General features: G+C 56.3%; 1 protein-coding gene across 1 annotated transcript; it reads left to right on the forward strand.

Annotated features, from left to right (window-relative positions):
* The first annotated feature begins 2,231 nt into the window (after positions 1–2,231).
* On the forward strand, positions 2,232–18,834 carry LOC134562190 (serine/threonine-protein kinase pim-1-like). The gene is made up of 6 exons (XM_063419612.1): positions 2,232–2,271; positions 16,810–16,916; positions 17,046–17,096; positions 17,301–17,667; positions 18,312–18,491; positions 18,728–18,834. The coding sequence occupies exons 1-6, from the start codon at positions 2,232–2,234 to the stop codon at positions 18,832–18,834; spliced, it is 852 nt and encodes a 283-aa protein (XP_063275682.1).
* Positions 18,835–19,040: the final 206 nt, after the last annotated feature.

A 19,040-nucleotide genomic window follows, 5' to 3' on the forward strand; every position in this document is an offset into this window, starting at 1 on the left:
CTCAAACCACACCCCCAAACCTCGTGCACATTCCCCACAAAGGGCACAGTGGCTACAGTACATAAAACTGAACCATTGCGAACAGTTCCTCTGAGTCCTCGATTAACACAGCCTGCTGGCTCCCACAGCATCACGCTGCACCACCCCATCCTGCAACAGGCAGCTCCACAGGATCCAAAACCACTATGGAGGCCATACAGGAAAGGAGAGGATGGCCAGTCTGTGTCCATGTCAATCAGATCTCGAAGAGCCATCTCTGATGGGTGGCACCGGGGTGGAACAGAGTACACAAGGTTTCAGGATCAGACAGGATCAGTCCAGTGCACCTGAGGCAGCTCAGCAGACTTGAAGCGGCCGCCTTCATGACACCGATCCCCGAACCTGAGGACTTAAAAAACACAAATTGAGCAATTGAATTTTCTCAAAGAATGCAACATGGGAGGTGGATTTGGGAACCACTGCACAAGTGTGCACTTCTCAAGAGTCCAAAAATGACCATTGCTACTGTGGTGACATCAACACATCCTGAACTGCAGGTGCTGGCTGCAAGCCAGCCAAACAAACTTGCTCTTGCTCCAGGGCTTAGGAAACTGTTTTGTTCCCCAGACGTCTTTGGTGCTTTCTCCGCTTCCGACTTTTCAGGCTTGGCAAGGGCTGGCCGTCAACATGAACCACTGCTTTACATATGTCTGCAGTATGGTCTGGCCTGCCACACCGTGCACAGAAAAACAAGGGAGTCACTTTCTGTGCCTCCTTTCCCTGTTTTCCACTGGCCTGAACATTTACCTGGGTCTGCTGCTCACTCTTCAGCCCCTTATGGGACGGCTGTGGGGCAGCAGCCGGGGCAGACACCTTAAGGTCAGAGGTGTCCAAAACCGCACAGACCTGGATCATTTCCAGGACATCAGAAGTTTCAGGAAGGCTTCCAAGGAGCCTCTGGCAAGCCGCGTTAGCATTGCTCCTTGCAAATTGTTCTAGCAAAATTACTTTCAAAGTGCTATCCTCAACTTGCTTCTCCAAAGAATGCATCAGACGCCTTACAAATTGAACAAAGGTCTCATCTGGCTTCTGGACTATACCCAAGAACTCTTGCTTTAGAGAGGAGGATAACATAGTTTTTGCCAGTGCAGATATACCTATGTGTCTGCACAGATTCAGAACAGTCTGAGAAAAGCCAACTGCACATCGGGGTGAGCATATTCGCTTCTCCTGGTAAGCAAATCAGCTCTGACCCCAAACCAAGGATCTTCTTGAGACAATTGACTATTTTGGACAGCCACTTCTGTGGCCAGTCGTTCCCAATTGTCTTCAAAGCTAGAAACCTGAACAGGTCCAAATAACGCCAAAGCCAGGCATCTAATTTCATATGAAAAGGTCAGATCCACAAATTTTACACTGATCAGCTGTATGACATCAGAAAAACTGAGATCACACTTGACTACCTCCCCTCGGAAGGGAGGCAGATCTGCCCAGGACAGGGCAGCGTGGCCGTGAGGCTGTGAAACCACAGCCCACAGCTCTCGGGATGGGCTCGAGCACAGCTGCACATTCAGACAGCGGCTCCGTCAGCTCAGCAACCGGGCTCGGCTGCAGTGCAGGACCAAAAATTGCATCCCAATTCAGAGCAGGGCGAGCGTGCACATCTGACAATGCTTCAGCCTCGCTCGCCCCTCTCACAGCTGGCTTGGGCCGGCCAGGGGAGCAGGGGTGGTGCAGAGACGCCTCACTCAGCCTCTGCTCAGTGCAGGGGCGTGTACATTGCACTGGGCAGGGGGGTGTAGCAGGTCTGCCACAGCGCTCTGCCCCCTGCCAGTTCGGGGGGGCCCGGGACCAGGCAGACAAGTCCTGGCTGGGGGGCGATGGCAGCGGCACGGCTGCCGCCCCTGCTCCCCGCTCAGCCTGCAAGTGCTGGCCAGGGGAGCGGGGTGGCAGTGGCATGGTTGCTCAGCCCCCCAGCTCTGTGCGGGGAGGAATTCGCCACACGGGGCAGGGAGGGGCGGCAGATCTGCCACAGTGCTCAGCCCCCTGCCGGTTTGAGGGGGGCTGGGACCGGTTGGGCAGGTCCTGGCCTGGGGGGGGTGGCAGTGGCACGGCCACCGAGGCACCCAGCCCGCTTTCGGTGGGTTGTGTGGGGAGGGGGCGGGCTGCAGGGCCGGGCTGGCACCGCACGGGAAGGGCAGGGCGTGAGGGATTTGCCTCCGCAGGATCGCTCCTTGCAGGCACGGCCGCCAATGGCGCAGGCGGCGCCCCTGTCCACACTCCAGGGCCAAGGTGGGGGGTGGCGGCGGCAGCGCCGCGGGGAGCCCGGGACCGCGCTCGGCCACCGGGTGGCCCCGGGCGGGCCAGGCTGGGGAGGGCCGGGCCATGGGGGTGTCCCAGCGCCTCACGAACGGGGCAGGGCGGGGGGGGTTTGCCTCCGCAGGGGCCCCCTCCAGCACGGCCGCCAATGGCGCAGGAGCAGGGAGCGCCTCCGTCCCCACTCCAGGGCCGAGGGGGAGGGATGCCTCTGCACCCAGCGCCCTTGCAGAAGGCACCACCGATCCAGGGGCCGGGATTCCTTGCTCCCACGGCCCACCGGCTGCCCCAGCGCACGCTGACCCAGCAAAGAGACTTAAAAAACTTCGCAGCCCTCCCAAAATTTGCGCTGGCTACACTCAACCTCTGACATGGGGGTCAGAACCTCCCGCGGTGGCTCGAACCCTGCTTCAGAGCATTCATCGTCGAAAGGGACAGAGCTGCTGGCAGGGGAACCAATCTGCTGTCTATCTCAATACCCGAATCCGAATCCCAATCTCGAACAGTCTGTCTTAGAAACAGAAAGACTGTGCCCCAAGACCCCAAGAGCATGCCCGCATTGGAATCTTCGTCAAGGACAGATGGAAAAAGGCTTTTCCCTAGGGTTTTTCATGGGGTGATTGAAAGTGCTTTTCAGCACTATAAAAAATTCCACATGTCTTGCCCCAAGTGTACAGTTCTCTTACGTGTCCATTGGGTAGCTCGGCTTCACGGGACACCAAAAATGATCAGAGAAGTTCTATTAGGAGTTGATCTTCCGAGAACATCGTGAGTTTCTAATTGCAGCCATGGAAGACGGGGTGTTTTCTTCTTTTTTCTTTTTTCTCGTCTCACAGCTTGCAAGTTGACCACGTGGGCTCCAGATGTGGCTGTGAGCCTCGCCTGAAAAGACACATGGAGCCACGAATTTGGGGAGATCAGAGCAGCAGGGAGAATCTCCTGCTTTGTTTATTACTTCCTATTATATACTTCTAGCAAGATGCCCATGGATTGGAGAGTGGCATTCCCACCTCTCACCACATTGGTCAAAGGGACAGTCACACAGTCTTGTCTGTTCCAGCAAGGAATGTGAAAACAGTGGCAATGTTTACAGAATACAACTGGTGTTTACATGAAAGGAGCATGAAGGTGCAAACCTTCTACTTTAATATGAACGCTCAGCAAACTAGGAAAATCTCATGGCATAAGAGGTGGAGAGAAAAAAAATGAGAAGTGGCAGAAACAATGACTTTAATTTCTGGATAAGATTTAAAAAGTAAAACAAATAAAAAGAACCTCAAAAATGAAACCAAGAAGTACTATGAAATATCAGTTCTATTACAAGTGATTTGCAAGAAATTGGCCAGCAGTTAAGTGTTTCTGAAATCGTCTAGTCATCAGTCTCCATACTGCAGCTTGAAGCTCCTGGTTCCTCAGGCTGTAGATGAGGGGATTCAGGGCTGGAGGCACCACCAAGTACAGACCTGACAGGGCCAGATCCAGGGATGGGGAGGAGATGGAGGGGGGCTTCAGGTAGGCAAAAAATGAGGTGCTGACAAACAGGGAGCCCACGGCCAGGTGAGGAGGCAGGTGGAAAAGGCTTTGTGCCATCCCTGCTTAGGGGGGATCCTCAGCATGGCCCTGAAGATCTGCACATAGGAGAAAACAATGAACACTAAACAACCAAAATATAGGAAAAGCACTTGGCACAGTGAGCCCAAATTCCCTGAGGTTGGAGTGTGAGCAGGAGACCTTGAGGATCTGTGAGATTTCACAGAAGAACTGGCCCAGGGCATTGCTCTGGCACAGGGGCAGGGAAAATGTATTGGCCATGTGCAGAAGAGACGTGAGAAAGGCACTGGCCCAGGCAGCTGCTGCCATGTGGGCACAAGCTCTGCTGCCCAGGAGGGTCCCGTAGTGCAGGGGTTTGCAGATGGACACGCAGCGGTCGTAGCACATGATGGTGAGAAGGGAGTATTCTGCTGAAATGAGAAATACAAACAGAAATAGCTGTGCAGCACATCCTGAGTAGGAGATGTTCCTGGTGTCCCAGAGGGAATTGTGCATGGCTTTGGGGACAGTGGTGCAGATGGAGCCCAGGTCGCCGAGGGCCAGGTTGAGCAGGAAGAAGAACATGGGGCTGTGCAGGAGGTGGCCGCAGGCTGCGGCGCTGATGATGAGGCCGTTGGCCAGGAGGGCAGCCAGGGAGATGGCCAGGAAGAGGCAGAAGTGCAGGAGCTGCAGCTGCCGCGTGTCTGCCAATGGCAGCAGGAGGAAGTGGCTGATGGAGCTGCTGTTGGACATTTCTTCACTCTGGGCATTGTGGACTGTTGAAAGAAGACACTGACAAAGTGGTATCATATTCCTTCTGTCAATCCTATATATTGTATTTGTAATCCCCTCAAAATTACTTATTACAAGGGAATTTTTCTATCTTTTTTTGTGTTCGGGTTTGTTCTCCTGAGTTCCTGCCTCATCTTCAGCACCACATTCAGCCTGAACACTGGGGAGCCCAGAGAGAAAACAGGGCTCCCTGTGCTTCAGTGCAGCCATAACTGCTGGTCACACACAGGTGCCCTTTGTTCATTACACCTCTCTCTATTTCAGAGTGATAATACTTAAAATGTGCTTGAAAAAAAGTGGAATTTCTGAAAGCTCCAAAGTCAAAAAAAATTTCCCTAAACTCTTCCCTCCTTTTTTTTCCCTCTTTGTTGTTGTTGTGGTTGTTGTTGTTGTGGTCGTTGTTGTTTTTGTGTTGCTAAACAGGAAAGGCTATCCAGGGTTGGTCTGCCTCTATGCTGCCTGGAATTGCACCTGCTGGGAACTGAGAGACTTTCTCTCTATCCAAGCCTTGTCCCTGCCAGTGCTCCCAGAGCCCAGCCCTGCCCTGGGGGCTCAGCTCTGCCCTGCACACCCCTCCCAGCACAGGGCACTGCCCAGGGGCATCTCCCTGCCACCAGGGCCTTAAGGGCTGCTCAGACAAACAGAGATGCTCAAGCCAAGGTGCTGCTGCTGCTGTCTGTAGCTAGAGCAAGGTGAGGAGGCACTTTCTGAGGGAGATCTGAGGCAGATCTGCTGATCCCCAGGGTGACAGTGCAGGAGTGTCAGTGACACAGACAACCCTGACAGCCCCTTTCCCTTTCCTTTATGAGAAAGCTGAGAGCAGCCCTGGCCATGCAGCACCATCTCCACAGCAGCAGGAATCTGCCCTGATGGGGGTGGCTCCTTCCACCTCCAACTTCTCCCCACAGTCCATGGGGAGCTCCCAGGCAGGCTGAGAGCTGCCCCTGGCAGGTGGCAGATCCCCTGGCCTGGCCAAGAGCCCTCAGGGCTGCAGGAGCTGCTCTGCACCACAGCCTTGGGCAGCCCTGGCTGCAGCCCCAGCTCCAGCCCTGTCCCTCTGACGGTGCCCAGGGCAGCCCCGCTCTGGAGCACATCCTCCCCCAAAGCAGCAAGGGCAGTAGAGCCATCCTTACAGTCACCTCAGTGCTGTCCTGGCTCAGCTTGAGGAGATCCCTGCAGCCAGAGACTTACGGTGTCACAAGTGGTGAACATTTCCCCATGAATGACCTCATAATTGTCCTTCCAGTTTCTTTAAGCCTCTGTCTGCTTCACTGCTCTGAAGTGCCTGCAGACAGCACCCTCAGCCCTGCTGGGCTGGGAGAGGAGCTGCTCCTCAGGAGAAATGGCGTTTTGAAGGTCTTCTTGATTGCCAGGAGCTGCCTCTGTGCCAGGAGCCCAGCCCAGCTCAGCAGCACAGACACAGCTTAAGGACTTCAATTAGTCTCTTGAGGTTTGGTGTTGTTTACGTGAGACTCAGTCCCTGAGAGAGTGTTCAAGAAAATTCTCAAGAATTCAAAATTATATTGAAATTCTGAAGTTTCTTCAAGTTTTAATGGGTCCCACTAAGAGACACGACTGAGAAAGTGTCCTGAGGTTCCAGTCAGAGCAGAACACTGCAGGCAGTGATGACAGGTGGGGACAAACAAGGCAAAGGTGTCTCTGATGCTAAGCAAACCTGGATGTGTTTCAGGAATGCACAAGGCCAAGGCCTGAGCCCCAGCCCCTGGCAAGGCAGATCCTGTCCCTCCCTCACAGCTCAGGGCTCTTCCCGGGCCACTGGGATGTGGGGATGTGCAATGCCAAGGGCAGCACCATGGGGCGGCCCCTGCCAGGCTGCTGAGCAGGGACAAGGAGGCAATGAGGCCCCAGGCCTGCAAGGGTCACTTGTCCCCTCCTGATGGCTCAGGCCCAGGGCCAGCAGCCATGGCCCAAGTGCTGCAGGAGTTGGCTGTGTCAGGGCCTTTCAGCTGCTGCCCATGCCTGTGCCCTGTGCAGCCCAGGCTGTCCTACGGTGTCCATGCCCTGCGCCTCTGTCCCTGCAGGCTGTCCTCATCCCCCGGCTGCCCCACCTGGCTGGTCCCTTCCTTTGCTGACAGCTCTGCGTCCTGCCTGCCTCTGCCTGGGCACACAGAGCCTTGGGCTGCTCCAGACTCCTTCTGGGGGATGTGTTGCACCACAGCCTTGCCCTGGCAGGGAAATTCCTCTCTCCTCATGTCTACTCTGTGCCTTCCCAGCTGCCCTTTGCAGTAATAATTTCTTTCTCTGGCTGTTTTCTACTAGGTTAATAGGATACATCAGCTCTGAATCCAGCCTTCAGTCCCTTCCAGGGCTCTCATCCCCTGTCCTCATTCTCCACTCCACTGAGCACAGAGCTCCTTTGTCCCTGTATTGTGGTCAAGAGGTTGAGGCCAAGAGCCTGGACAAGAAGGACAGTTCTGTTCCATAGGAGGGAAAGCACAGAGCCCCAGTGCTCCAGGGGCAGAGGAGAAGCTCTCACCATTCCAAGGTCAGCCGGACCCCTCAGGCAGCCCCAGGAGCCCAAGCCAGCCAGAGCTGTTCCCTGTTCCCTTGGTTCCATGGGGCCCTGCAGTGTCACAAAGGCCCCGTGGTTCTTTGGGGCGCCTCAGTGCCACAGTGGCCCCCTTGGATCCATGGAACACCCCAGGATCACTGTGATCCCCTTGGTCCCATCGAACACCACAGGATCACTGTGATCCCGTTGGTCCCATCGAACACCACAGGATCACTGTGGCCCCCTTGGTCCCATGGAACACCACAGGATCACTGTGGCCCCCTTGGTCCCATGGAACACCACAGGATCACTGTGATCCCCTTGGTCCCATGGAACACCACAGGATCACTGTGGCCCCCTTGGCTCCATGGAACACCACAGGATCACTGTGGCCCCCTTGGATCCATGGAACACCACAGGATCACTGTGGCCCCCTTGGCTCCATGGAACACCACAGGATCACTGTGGCCCCTTGGTCCCATGGAACACCACAGGATCACTGTGGCCCCCTTGGTCACACAAGCCCTGCAGTGTCCCCATGGCCCTGGGTTCCACCAGCCCACGCAGGGTCACAGTTGTCTCCAGAGGAAGGAAAGCACCGAGTCCCAGTGTTTCAGAGACAGATGAGACACAGCCACCAGAGGCCAAGGCCAGCCACATCCATCTGTCCAGGCAGGTTTGTCAGGGAGCAGCCCTTGGATATCGGGGATTTGGAATGTGGAATCCCACTTTCAGCCATTTGTGCCTGGATGAGCTGGATGAGTCTTTTCCATGAAAAGGAAAGCATGGAGCTCCAGTGTTTGGAAGGCAGGTGAGAGCTGGCCCTCAGGAGGCCAGACCAGCCAGACCTGACAGTACTGGTGGCTTTTGTCTGAGAGCAATCCCTGGAGCGATGGAATTTGGGAGGTGGAATCCCAGTTTTGGCCATGGGTGCCCTGTCAAGAAGGATGGGTTTTTTCCATAGGAAAGAAAAGCACAAAGTCCAAGAGGTTTGGAAGATGAGAGGTGGCCACAGTAAGTGAGGGCAGCCACACCTGTCTGTCATGGCAACTTCTGTCTTGGAATAGTCCTTGCATATATGGAATTTGGGAGATGGATTCTCAGTATTGGCCATGGGAACTTGGACATGGAAGATGTTTAATTCCATAGGAGGAAAAGCACAAAGCCCCAGTGTTTTGAAGGCAGATGAGAGGCGGCCCCTGGGAGGCCAAGCCAGGCAGATCTGTCTTTTCCAGAAGGTTTGATCTGATAACAATCCTTGGATATACTGAAATTTGGAAGTGGAATCTTCTGGATTTTGATCATGGACACCTGGAATGACGGTTCTTTTCCATAGCAAGGAAAGGGTGGAGCCCCAATGTTTTGAAGGCAGATCACAGGTGGCCCCCAGGAGGCCAAGGCCAGCAAGACTTGTCTGTCCTTGCAGCTCTTCCCTGGGAGCAATCCTTGGATAGAATTTGGGGGCAAAAACCCTGATTTTGACCATAGGCTCATGGACAAGAACGACAGTCCTTTTCCATAGGAAGAAAAGCACAGAGCCCCAGTGTTTTGGTGGTAGATCACCAGAGGTGAGCTGGTGGCCAGATGTGGCCCCCAGGAGGCCAAGCCAGACAGACTTTTCTCTCCTGGAAGCTTTTGGCTGGAAGTATTCTTTGGATAAACAGAATTTTCGAGGCCAAATCCCATTTTTGGCCATGGGTCCCTGGAAGAGAAGGACGATTGAATAGTTTTCAGTGGCATTGAGTGGTTTTGAGGTAACAGATCAAACCTTCTCATCTCTTTGAGTGCCAAGAAATGGAGAAAATGACACCAAATACCCCCAAATCCCTAAATCCTTTCAAGTATCTCCCTGAATCCCAGATCCTCTCGAAAGACTAGCAAAAAGTGAGGCTTTAGATGCCTTTGATGAATTTGTTCATTTTTATCCCAATTTTGTCTGTTTTAAAGGGATGAAGAGGAATCAAAAGAATATTAGGGACCACCAAACAAAAGGACCACCAGCCCAGTGTCTCCCCAGTGCAGATCACAGGGAATGTGGGTCATCAGGGCTCTGCCCAACGTGGGTCCCCTGATGCAGGATAGAGTTGAAGCAGCACACAAAGCTCTCCCCACAGTCGGGTCACTCACAGGGCTTCCCTTACCAGTGCCTCTGTCGGTGCCTGGTCAAGGGAGAGCTGTGGGTGAAGCTCTTCCTGCACTGGGGACACTCACAGGGCCTCTCCCTGGTGTGGATGCGCTGGTGGGTGACAAGGTGGGAGTTGTTCTTGAAGCCCTTCCTGCAACAGGACAGCAGAAATGCTTCTCCTCTGTGTGAATCCACTGGTTCTTGAGGAGATGTGAGCTGGTCTGAAACCTCTTCCCACACTCAGGACACTCACAGGGCCTCTCCCTGGTGTGGATCATCTGGTACTGGATCAGGGTGTTGCTCCAGCTGAAGCTCTTCCCACACTCCAAGAACTTGTGGGGCTTCTCCCCATCATGAAGCTGCTCATGCACCACCAGCTCAGAGGCCTGGCTGAAGCTCTGTCCACCTTCCTGGCACTGCATGGGTCTTTCCTCCTCTGAGTACTCTGAGATGGGTTTGGAGCCCCTTCTCCCGCGGGATCTCTGTGACTTTTCTTCCCCATTGGAATCCTGCACCATGGAGCCGCTGAAAACAGCCTCTTCCATGAGGTTCTGCCGTGGGGATTTGTCCTCCCTGGTCTCTGTCCTCAGCTCTTTGTCCAGGGGAGGAAGCACAAGGACAGGATGGGATTTGCCTCCGTGCCAGACGGAAGGGCAAGGAGATCCCCCCAGTGCATCCCCGGCAGGACGGCGTCGGCAGCGGGGTTGTCCTGCAGCCGGGGCCAGGCTGGGCTGGGAGATGGAGCAGGAGAGAGGGGGAAAGGGGCACTGACTTCCTCCTCACCTGCCTGGCTGTCCCTGGCCATCTTCCTCTTCCTTGCAGCTGCCTTCTCCATCTGGTCAAGGTCTGGGAGTGGGAAATTCTGCTTTGGGGAAAAATACAGTATATGAGCACATTGGGTTGGGGGGTTCCTCCTGCCCAAGTCCATCTCTAGAAGTCACTGGGCTTCTGGTGCCCATATAAACCTCCAAAACACAAAGATTCATTTCTCCAAAATTACCAAGTGACCAAGATTCAGCAAAAACACCCAACCATGAGTTTCCCCTCTCTCATCTCTCCACTTTGGGGTCCTGGAGACCACCCCTGTCAGTGTTGCCCTAGGTCAAGTTTTTATTGGTGTTGGCCCTCTCTGGGCTGCTGTGGCTCCTGAGAATCCACGAGGTTCCCCTTCTCCGGGCTCACCACTTGGGGATCACAGGTGTCCCTGGGCTCAGCACTATCCAGGGCCCCTCTTTCAGAGTCCTGGGGTATCCATGGGTCCCCCTTGTCCTTGCTCCCAACCTGTCCAGGCTTCTGGAACACCCCCAGCTCTCGCACTGCCCGTTTCTGCTCCCCCCATTCCCGGGTTTGCCTCCCAGCGCTGCTGGTACCGGGCGATCCCCACGTGTCTCTGGGCTGACAGTGCAGCCCCTGAGCCGGGCAGAGCAAGCCTCACCACGGGGGGACCCTGCATCCCCCGCTCCCTGGGCAGCCGCGCCCAGCCCCGGGCACAGAGCTCCGCCAGCCCCCGCCGCCCCCTCCCCAGGGCCCCGGGGACCCCCGCAGCCGGGGCCGGGTCTGAGCGAGGCGGCCCCCGAGCCCGGCTGCGTGGCCAGGGGGGCACGGGGAGCCCGGGGCCTCTGTGCCAACGCTTCCCCCGCTCTCCCTCAGCCTTTGCCCGGCCCAGCCCGGCCCCCCGAGCCCCAACTGGCCCCGCACGGCCACGGCCGGGCCGCTCCGCTCCCCTGCGAGCCCGGCCACACGGACCCACCTGCGCCGGGGCCCACGGGCCACCGAGAGCTCCCCGGGCCGCCCGGGCCTGGGCCCCGAGCACAGAGCTCTGCCCGGGGGGCTCCCGGCCCAAGGCGGCGGCTCCGGGCCCGGGCGGCCGCTCCCGGCTCCCACAGCCCGCCCGGGGCCGCCCCGCCCGTGCCGGGGCTGCGCCAGCGCTCCCCGCACCCAAGGGGGTTCAAACTACCTGGGGCATCTCACAAAAAACCATTGCCCGTATCCCCTCCCAAAACAATAAAATCCCAACCAGCCATCAACCCCCACAAAAAATAATCCGAAAACAAACCCACAAACTAACCCCTTTCCACCCCGCCCTCCGGCGCCTTCGCAGGGACCCCGACCCCGCGGGAATGCCCCCGGGCCGGGACAAAAAGCTGCTCCCCTGGAGGCGCTTTGAACACCCACCCGCGGCCCGGCCCTGGCACACGGCTCCCGGCAGCTGCCCCGCTGTCCCAGCCGGGCCTTTGCAGCAGGGAGGCTCTGCGGGACCCCCGGGCTGTGCCCCCTCCCAGGCCCTGCCCGCCCCGGGGCTGACCTTCAGCCCGGGCTCTCTCGCTGTCCCGGCTCCTGCAGAGTCCCCGCTCGCAGCTCCTTGGGCCCCTGGGCTCTCCTCTGGGGGTTGGGGAACAGCCGGCAATGCGACCTTGCTCTGTAAAGGAATCATTTTGGTGCTCCCTAGAAAGGCCAAAACTGAAACTTTGTTCCTTTTGCCTGGGTGCAGAGACCATCAGGGCATTTTCTGCACAGAGTTCCAGCCCCCAGCATTAGTTGAAGGAGCTGCCTACCAATGTGACGCTGCCAGGAGCCTGTCCTTGCTGTCACCTGCTGTGGCTGGGCATGAACAGAGCTCCTGCCCTTGCATTTCCAGCTGCTGTGCAACCAAAGCTGAGGGATCTGCAGCTGCCTGAATGCAAAAACTGCAATATGAGCCACTCTCAAGGGGGAAATCTCCCCCTGCTGTGCCACCCCATGGCAATGCTGCCATTCTCTGCTGTTGCTGCAGCGCTCTTGGGTCTGGCTGAGCAGGAAAGGTGACCCTGAGCCAGGAGATTTCTTTGGCTGCAGCAAAGCCTTGGAATGCAAAGACCTTCCTGATGCTGTGCCCTGAGCCAGGATGGAATGAGCCACCAGAGCTGAGCCTAAATTTCTTACCGAATTCACAGAATGACTGGGTAGGATGAGACCTTCAAGAGCATCAAATCCAACCCATGCCCCAACACCTCAGCTTAACCTGGGTTAGTGCCCTGAGTGCCTCATCCAATCTTGTTTTAAACACATCCAGAGATGGTGACTCCACCACCTCCCCAGGCAGACCATTCCAGTACTTTATCACTCTCTCTGTGAAAAACTTCTTCCTAATATCCATCCTGTATTTGCCTTGGGGCAGCTGAAGACTGTGTCCTTTTGTTGTGTCAGCTGCTGTCTGGAGAAAGAGACCAAACCCCACCTGACTACAGCTACCCTTCAGGGAATTGTAGAGAGCGATTAGGTCACCTCTGAGTCTCCTTTTCTCCAGGCGAAACAACCACAGCTCCCTCAGCCGTTCTTAACAGGGTTTTTGTTCCAAGCCCCTCACCAGCCTTTTTGCCCTCTCCTGGACGTGCTCAAGCGTCTCAATGTCCTTCCTAAATTGGGGGCCCAGAACTGGACACGGCACTCGAGGTGCGGCCTCACCAGTGCCGAGTACAGGAGAAGAAACACTGCCCTGCTCCTGCTGGCCACACCATTCCTGATCCAGGCCAGGAGCCATTGGCCTTCTTGCCCACCTGCCCACACTGCTGCCTCATGTCCAGCCTGCTGTCCAGCAGTGCCCCAGGTCCCCTTCCCTGGCTGCTGTCCAGCCACTCTGTCCCCAGCCTGGAGTGCTGCAGGAGGTTTTTGTGGCCAAAATGCAGGACTCAGCACTTGCACTTATTAAACTTCATCCTATTGGACTCTGCCCATCCATCCAGTCATTCCAGGTCTCTCTGCAGAGCCCTCCTACCCTCCAATAGATGGACACACGGTCCAAGCTTAGTGTCAGCTGCAAATTTACTAATGAAAGACTCAATCCCCTCATCCATGTCGTCAATAAAAATATTGAACAGAACTGGCCCCAGCACAGACCCCGGAGGAACACCACTGGTGCCAGCAGCTGGATGCAGAACCTTCACCAGCACTCTCTGGGCCCAGCCATGCAGGCAGTTCTTAACCCAGCACAGAGTGCTCCTGTCCAAGCTGTGGGCTGCCAGCTTTTCCAGGAGTGTGCCGTGGGAGACAGTGTCCAAGGCCTTGCTGAAATCCAGGTACACAACATCCACTGCCTTTCCCGCACCCACCTGGCGGGTCACCTGGTCATAAACGGAGACCAGGTTGGTCAAACACGACCTTCTGTTCTTAAACCCGTGCTGGCCGGGTCTGATAGCCTGGCCATCCTGTAGGTGCTGTGTGATGACACTCAGTATAAGCTGCTGCAGTACCCTACTGGGTACTGAGTTCAGGCTGACTTGAGCTGTGGGATAAGGATTTAACAATTCAAACTGTAAAGCAGTTTCATTTCCATCTGGGACACAAGGGGGATTTTCCACCATACCTGCGTACCTGGTTGAGACAGGTTTAAGGTTTAAATACACTCAGATCCCACAAAACAACCCCTCCCTCCCCGCCCATTCTCTGCCCACTCTCCGCCTCCTTGCACTTCCTATTATAATTAGTTTTCTTTGCTGCCACATCTCCTGGTATGAAGTAAGAGGTCTTCCTCAGTTGTTCACTGTTTGACCTCTTCCTCTGGGCAGGTGCAGTGAAGGTTTGGCTAACTCCCAGGTCACTTTGTCCTGGCCAAAACCACGAGCCTGGTTCTTTCTGGTTTCTTAAGCCACAGGTTCTGCTTTATGGGGTTTTCACTATACCTAAGTCTTGCTTTACTGAGTTTTCACAATATACACAATATACATCTTATCTCTATGGCCTTTAGCTAGCAACTAAAACCTCATGTGTTCTGTTACAAGTCGTGTTTCTGCTTTTACAAGGTTGCTAAATAAGCTGTATATTTCTGCTTCCCCTCCATCTGCTTAAGCACATTAAATGCTTCTAAAATTCTGAATTTTAGATATGTTTCCCATATCAAACTGGCCTATAATTACCAGGATCCTCCTTTCTACCCTTATGGTGTAGGGGTCACACAACACATTGGCCAACCTCCAGTCCTCTGGAACCTCACCAGTGAGCCAGGACTGTTGGGAAATGATGGAGAGTGGCTTCACAAGCTCATCTGCCAGCTCCCTCAACACCCTGGGCTGGATCCCATCTGGGACCATGGATTTTGAACATCCAAGTGGCTCAGCAGTTCTCTGGCTGCCTCCTCCTGGATAACAGGGGCACCTTTCTGCTCCCTGACACCATCTACCAGCCCAGGAGGGCAGCTGTCCTGCGGACAAGCCTTCTTCCCACTAAAGGCTGAGCCAAAGAAGGCTCAGTTAAGCGCTTCTGTCTTCTCCTCATCTGCAGTTCCTAAGTTCCCTCCCATATCCAGTAGAGAACAAAGGTTGGTCCTACCCTTCCTTTTGCCATTAATATATTTGTAAAAACATATTTTATTATCCTTTCAAAAAATTGCCAAAATGACTTCAAACTGAGCTTTGGCCTCCCTAATATTTTTTTCCTACTTGTTCCCTTAAATACTTCCTGAGAGATCTGACCCTCCTTCCAAAAATGATACATCCCCTTTTTATTCCTAAGTTCCTTTGAAATCTCCTTGCCCATCCAGGCTGGACGTTTGCCTTGTCAGCTCATCTTTCAGCACACAGGGACAGTCTGTTCCTGTGCCCTCAAGATCTCTGCATTGAAGCACACCCACCTTTCCTGGACTCCTCTGTTTTTAAGGGTTCCTTCCCAAGGAACTCTCGGAATAAGTCTCCTAAAACGGCCAAAGTCTGCCCTCCAGAAGTCCAATGTAAAAATCTTTTTGATGTCCCTCCTGAATTTACCACATATTGAGAACTCTGTAATTTCATGATCCCTGTGCCCCAAGCAGCCTCCAAGCACCACATCTCCCACCAGCCCTTCTCTATTTGCAAACAACAGGTCGAACATAGTCCCTCCCAAGCTGGCCTCACTCATCCGCTGTCACAAAAAGTTGTCCTCCATCCACTCCAAAACCTTCCTGCACTGCCTCTTTGCCGCTGTACTGAGTTCCCAGCAGATGTCTGGTAGGTTAAAGTCACCTACGAGAACAAGGGCTGGTGATCCTGAAACATTCTCCAGCTTCTTAGAGAAGAAGTTGTCCACCTCTTCTTCCTGCTTGGGTGGACGATAACAGACTCCCAGTAGGTACCCCTGGGAGCCTGTCCTGTTTGCTTCGGGTAGAACAGGAACAATGAAAACCTTCCCAATGGCACAACTCCCCAGCCCACAAGGGGAAAGGAAAGAAAAAGTTGTCAAGTTCTCAAAACCTTTCTCCTGCTTTGCTGCAAGACTCCTGCTTCACACATGTTGTGGAAAGTCAAGAGAAGCTGCATGGGTGGGATATCTTGTGACAGATAGTGCAACTCGTTCTCCAGGAAAGGTTCTTGGAAAGAGCAGACAGGACTGTGGAGAAGATTCTGGGAAAGCTGAAACAGCTTTTCGGAAATGAAATGAAATGAAAGTGGAAAGAAACAACCCAAGATATTTTCCTCTGTTTATTTCTCTGTCCCACTTTCCATCTTAAACTACTTCATCTCATTAATTCTAAATGGGTCTCACCTCTGACATCCAAGACTTGGCAAGATTTAGACACTGTAAAATACCATCAGCTACATCCAGTTTGCCTTCCCGTTTTTCTTGGAAAGCAATGCCGGAGACACAAGTGCAGTGCTTGGGTCAGGTTCAAATTCTGCATTCAGGGAATGTGCTGTGACAGTGTCTGACCCTCAGCAGGGACAATGCACAGCAACAGCCAAGGGGATTCCTCTGTCACTGTGCAGGAGTCAAGACTGGGCCTTGACTGAAAACGGCGAAGTTCCCGTGTTTGGACAGGCTCAGGGGCTGCCCCGGGGAGTGCAGGGCTCGGTGCGAGGCAGAGGGGGCAACGGAAAAAACTGACAAGGGGACAAACGGCCCTGGAGCTTCAGTTGCAGCAGCAGCAGCGGCAGCAGCGGCAGCAGCAGAGAAGAAAAAAGCGGTTTTGTTGACCAACCCGTGCTTCCCCTCTCCCTCTCCCACAGTCCCGCAGCCTCTCCCTTTCCCAGTGTCCCCCTCCCAACCCAGTCTCCCTTTCCCCTGCTGGGCCGGGCCATGCCTCGGGCCCACCCCCGGCCCCGGGCGGGGCTGCCCCGTTCCTGCCCCCGGGCGTCCCGCCGCGGTCTCGCCTTCGCCCGGCTCTGGCAGTGCTGGCGATGGCGCTGCTGGGCGGGCATCAGTGCCTGGGGCTGGGGCAGCATTGCTGGCCTTTGGCTGCGCCTGTGCCGACCCCAGCCCAGGCCCCGGCCCCAGCCCCGGCACCGGCCCCGGCACCGGCCCCAGCCCCGGCCCCGGCCCCGGCCCCGGCCCCGGCCCCGGCCCCGGCCCCGGCCCCGGCCCCGGCCCCGGCCCCAGCTCGTCCCTGGGCCCGCAGAGGACACAGGCGGCGCGGCCGCTCCCGCCGCCTCCACTGCGGCTTCCCCGGCCCAAGCTCCTCCGCTTGGCAGCGCGGCCGCTGGCCCTGAGCCGCTGCTGTCCCGTTGCCAGGAGCAAATGCCTGGGGATGCCCAGCCCGGGCCGCTCGAGGGGCGCTCGGGGGCCGTTCCTGGCCCCGGGCCGAGCGCTGACAGCCGCGTCTCGCCGGCAGGGAAGGCGCAGCAGGCCCTCCAGGAGCAGTACCGCCTGGGTTCGCTGCTGGGCCACGGCGGCTTCGGCAGCGTCTGGGCGGCCACACGGCTCTCAGACCGTGCCCCGGTGAGCGGCAGGGCCGGTGGTGGGTGCACGAGGAAGGGGCGCAGGAGGAGGAGGAGGGCGAAGGAGAAGGAGGCTGGGGCTGGGCAGGGCAGGCAGTGAGCTCAGCCTGCTGCTCCCCTTGGCTTGCAGGTGGCCATCAAAAGGGTGCCACGGAACCGTGTCCGGCATTGGGGTGAGCTGGTGAGTGAGCGGGGCCAGCAGGAGAAGCTGGGCCATGCCGGGCAGGGATGAGCTGAGGCCTGGCAGGGTGGAAGCCGCCAGGACGCCTGGAGGGCGAGCGGGCGTGGGGCCAGCAAAGGGTGCAGAGCATCCCGGGCTGGCTGAGGGGTCCCTGACCCCTGGCACGGCCTCAGCCCCACTGACAACATTGTGCTCCTCCCACAGCCCAACGGCACCAGCGCACCACTGGAGATCGTGCTGCTGCACAAGGTCTCCACTGGCTTCCCTGGTGTCATCCAGCTGCTGGAGTGGCTGGAGCTCCCCAAAGACATCATTATCATCATGGAGCGCCCGGAGCGTTCTCAGGACCTCCAGCATTTCATTCGGGCACGGCGGTTCCTGTGCGAGGAGGTGGCGCGGGAGCTGTTCCGCCAGGTGCTGGAGGCCGTGCGGCACTGCACCAGCTGCGGGGTCCTGCACCGCGACCTCAAGCCAGGGAACATCCTGCTTGACCTGGCCACCGGGCAGGCCAAATTGATCGATTTTGGCTGTGGCACCTACCTACAAGACACAGCCTATACTCACTTTGCAGGTGAGCCATCGCAGGGGTGTGCTCCCCATTCCAGACATCTCCTGGCCCAACATCTCACAGCCCAGCCTGGGTGTGGCTCTGGGGATTCTCCCTTTCCCTGCCACTCATGGCACTGAGTCTTCAGCCCAGTTGCTTTTGAACACAAGTGGGTGGGGGGACCAGCTTCCAGCCCTGCTGGCAGCCTTTGCCAGCCACTCTGCCTGGGACTGGGGCTGGGGCTGGGGCAGCCAGCCCAACAGAAGCACCTGTGGGTGAGGGTGGCTGAGAGGGGAGCCAGAACATGTGCACCAGCCAGTTTGGGGAGCAGGTGAGAAAGGGCTTGGACTGCTGTGATTGCCTGGTTTGCTTTGGGTTCATAATGGTTTTTGGGGCAATGCAGGTAGGGACGAGTAAGGCATGGGTTTCCCCAGCACTGAGTGGGTTTTGCTTGTCATGGTTGGGCCTTGCCAGGGCTTCCACTGCCACCTTCCTACACCAGTGGCTTCTTTTCCAACCCTAAGTTCGTACAGAAGTCCCAGGTGCTGGCCAGAGGGCAGCAGGTCACACCACGTGCCACTGGGGCAGCCCCTGCACGCCCAGGGATGCTGGGGCCAGGCTCTGGGAGCAGCAGCATCCCCCTGATGAACTCCATCTGTATTCCATAGGAACACCGTCATACAGTCCCCCGGAATGGAACCAGTTTGGCTGGTACTATGGACAGCCAGCTACCGTCTGGTCCCTGGGCATCCTGCTGCACCAGATGGTGTGTGGGGAGCACCCTTTCAGGAGGGGCCACAAGATCAGCTGGGACCATCAGCTCTCGCTGCCACCACGGCTCTCTCAAGGTGAATCCTCATGTCTGGGCACGGGGGAAATGCCAGTGCTGGGAGACAGCAGTGGGCTGTGGCAGCTGCTGAGGAGGTGGCACGTGTCCTGCTGTCCTGCTTTCCTCCAAAACAGGGAATTCCTGGGAAAGTTTAGGCCCAGCTCTGAGCAAATGCAGCATGGCCTGAGAATGGGAACAGTGGGACAGACAGGAGCCTTCTCCAACTGACCGGCGGTTTCTGGTTTCTCTCGCCAGAGTGCCAAGATGTCATCCGGCGGTGTTTATCCATGCTGGATGTGGACCGGCCTTCAGTAGAAGACCTGTTGTGTCATCCCTGGATGCAGGATAGTCATCTGCCATAGAAGAAGGGAGAGAGCCACAGAAACAGCAATGCAGGGCCCTGGTAAGTTCCAGCTCCACACATGCCTTGGCAATCAGAAACAAAGAACCCAGACTTTTTTGTCCTGCCTGTGTCACTGCACAGGGGTCATCAGATGGGAACACACAGCCCCTGTGCTGGAGCTGAGCTGCTCTGCCCAGCACTGCTGGCTGCCATCCCAGCTGCTTT

This window comes from Prinia subflava, chromosome 26, assembly GCF_021018805.1.
Source record: "Prinia subflava isolate CZ2003 ecotype Zambia chromosome 26, Cam_Psub_1.2, whole genome shotgun sequence".
In the NCBI taxonomy this organism is placed as follows: Eukaryota; Metazoa; Chordata; class Aves; order Passeriformes; family Cisticolidae; genus Prinia; species Prinia subflava.